The following is a 2,925-nucleotide window of genomic DNA, read 5'->3' as shown; positions in this document are numbered from 1 at the left end:
CAGTTGGAGCTGGCGTGGGGTCTGTGCAATTAGAAGGGGTCTGGGGTTAGTAAATGCACACCGCACATGCAAATCTCGAAGCCTGGTTGTAAACATTCTTTTTTTTTTTTTTCTTTTTTTTGTTTTTTTTCTCCTTGTTAACGTAGCTAAATCGGCGACTCGTAGCTTAAGTTCTTCTCAACTTAAAGACAGTGGGAAAGTAAATTTAAATTAGATAAAATAAAAACAGTGCATTTCTCTTCTTCGTAACACCGGCTTTTTCAACGGTGTCGTTTTTTTTTTTCCTAAGGAAATTAAATAATTTTCAACTCACTCGTTAAAGTTATACAATGCAAACAAAGACAAAAATATACTGAAAATCATGCATTTCTGTAGCGTTAATATTTACTTTTCAAGACTCAACTAAGAGCATCAACACAACCTGCCAAGTTCTTTGATACCTCCCCCCGGCCCATGTAATCAATTACAGTATACAATAACAGTAATTCACATTTTTTAAACACACAGTTCATCACTGCTGAAGCTGCAATATCCTTTTTCATCCCAAGCAAACCTTCACGTAAGACAGAGTCCCAGTGATCCCAGTGTACTCTCAGGGTTTTTGTTTTATGTTTTTGCGTTGTTTTTTGTTTTGTTTTGTTTTTTTCCAGTGGGAACTGTCAGAAATCCAGAAGTTGCCATAATAAGTTTTAAGTCAACCGCTTGTTTAAAAATAGATAATCCAGCATTTCAGAAATTTTCCATTTGGGTCTAAAAGCATTCAGGTTTCCAACAGCTAGAAAGGACTCATGCAATTATAGAAATGTAAAGGAACTGACAAAATTGGGAGAGGATTTCTACATTCAGATTTTAAGAGGAAAAAGATCGAGAGCTTAAAAGAACGCAGTGTTTTGGGGAGAATAAAGCCACGTCCAAATTTTTTGAATTGGAGATTCCTTAGAAGTAAAGTATCCGCTGGCTTCTATTCCGAAAAGGGGGAAAAATACGCTCCGTAATTTGTTACTTTGTCGGATTACCTCTACAGTTCATTTTTATCGGAGTGCTAAATTAGTGAAATACTCATGCTGCCTTAAAGTGCAAAAACAAGCTAATAGCCAAACTTTCAGTTCAAGGAAACAAGATTGCTTTTAGACTGTACCACAACTATATAGATTTATATATATATTATTTATATATATAAAAATTTTATTTCCAAAGTTCTTGTGAGCTATCTTCTAAGGTCCAGTCTCTGACAGTAGGTAAGCTCAGTGCTTCGCTTTTGACAGACAATGAGTTCACCAACTCACAGTGAAACTTCCGAATGTGTCTGTAAAGGTCTCCGGACTGCGTGAACCTGCGTTCACACCACTTACAAGCGTGAGGCTTCTCCCGCGTGTGAACCACTGCGTGGCGGCTCAGGTTGTGGGAGTACTGGAAGCTCTTCCCACACTGGGTGCAAGTGTAGGGCTTTTCACCTGAATGAGTCCTCTCATGACGTTTCAAGGTGTACATGCAAGAAAAAGTCTTACCACACAAGGAGCAGGTGGGGACATTGACATCGGTAGCAGGCTTGCTGCGGATCCCGTCCTGCTCTCGAAAGTGCGTGCTTAAATGGATCTGCAGGATGTGGGGGCTAGGAAAGACCTTGTTGCAGAGAGGACACATGAAAATTTGGCCAGCGGGGCTGAGTATGTTTGACACGTAAGGGAGCAAGCTGCTGTCCATGTTTCCTTCCACCTGGACCCTCTCGTTCTCTGGAGTTATCATCTCGTCATCGCTCGCCTTGTCCTCTCTATCTAGCTCCCTCAAGACCGAATCTTCCCTCATCGGAGCCAGGTGGGCCGGCTCGTACTGTACCCTGTTATTAGTGCTCACACTTTCTTTCACAGTGCTATGTTCCATATCATAGTCATTAGTGCCAACATCACTCTCATCACAGGAAGCCTCTTTCTCCACCTTCACCTGAACCAGGCTGCTTCTAAGCATGTCCTGCGAAGAGAAATAAGAACTGTTCAAATTTTCAACTCCTGAAAGGCTGGACTTGACAGACAGGTCCAGCACGCAGTCAACATCTGCTGAATCCCTCACGGAGGTGACAGACCTCTGGGACAAAGACTCTGTTGAGCTGCAGGGGCTGGCTACTGTTTTTCCAGCTGCTGCTGCGTGCGTCTCTGCCTCTCCGCCAGTCTGGGGAATGCCTGCTGAGTCTGAGGGCAATCTCATCCACATGTTCCCAGGCTCAGCCGCCAAGTCCCTTTTGCTAGGCAGGATGTTCAATTTTTCATCTTCTCCGTCGTCTTCATCGCTGGGCAAGTCTCCTGGCATGTGGCTGCTGCCGTCGGAGAGGCTCTCCACTTTGTCTGAACAACTTGAGGCGTCTTCCTCCTTTTTTGTACTGTCTGCCTCCGTGGTCGCTTTCTCTTTCAGCTTCTTTTTGCAGACTTTGACAATGTCATACATGTGGAGATAACTGGCAGCTGCTAGCACGTCTTCAATGGGCAAGTCTTTGAACTGGAGCTTTCCTTCGTACATGAATTCAAGCAGGAGAGCGAAAGCTGGGGCTGTAACAATGTCGCTGTTCAGATGAACAATGTCCCTTTTGTCCAGCTGGTCCTTGTAAAAGAGGTGGAAATACATGCTGCATGAAGCCAGTACAGCTCTGTGCGCTCGGAACTGGGCATCTCCTACCAGAACAGTGCAATCACAAAGAAAACCCTGATGTCTCTGCTCACTCAGACACTGTAGCAAATGTCTACTGTGGTCAGGAAACTCCATACTGTCTTCATAACCTACAAGCAACGAGATTTTTAAAAATTAAACGGAGGTCGGAATCACAGAACTTACGAATCCCAGTTATTCCACTCTAAAACCCTCACATTTATGCCGCCAGAATTCTGGTACTGACGCCATGCAGAGATTATTTGACACACATGTACGATGGCAACT

General features: G+C 43.7%; 1 protein-coding gene across 4 annotated transcripts in view; it reads right to left on the bottom strand.

Annotated features, from left to right (window-relative positions):
- ZBTB18 (zinc finger and BTB domain containing 18) overlaps nucleotides 1-2,925 on the bottom strand; it is a 5,163-nt gene continuing 2,238 nt past the window's right edge. For all 4 annotated transcript variants that reach the window (XM_009893645.1, XM_009893648.1, XM_009893646.1 and 1 more), the window contains exon 2: nucleotides 1-2,768. In XM_009893645.1, the coding sequence (XP_009891947.1) occupies nucleotides 1,186-2,768 (1,583 nt within the window). In that variant the 3' untranslated portion in view covers nucleotides 1-1,185. The remainder of the gene's footprint in view (nucleotides 2,769-2,925) is intronic.

This window comes from Charadrius vociferus, unplaced genomic scaffold (genome assembly GCF_000708025.1).
Source record: "Charadrius vociferus isolate BGI_N301 unplaced genomic scaffold, ASM70802v2 scaffold309, whole genome shotgun sequence".
Taxonomy (NCBI): domain Eukaryota; kingdom Metazoa; phylum Chordata; class Aves; order Charadriiformes; family Charadriidae; genus Charadrius; species Charadrius vociferus.
Note: the sequence above shows the minus strand (reverse complement) of the source record. Positions and strands in the feature narration are given on the sequence as shown.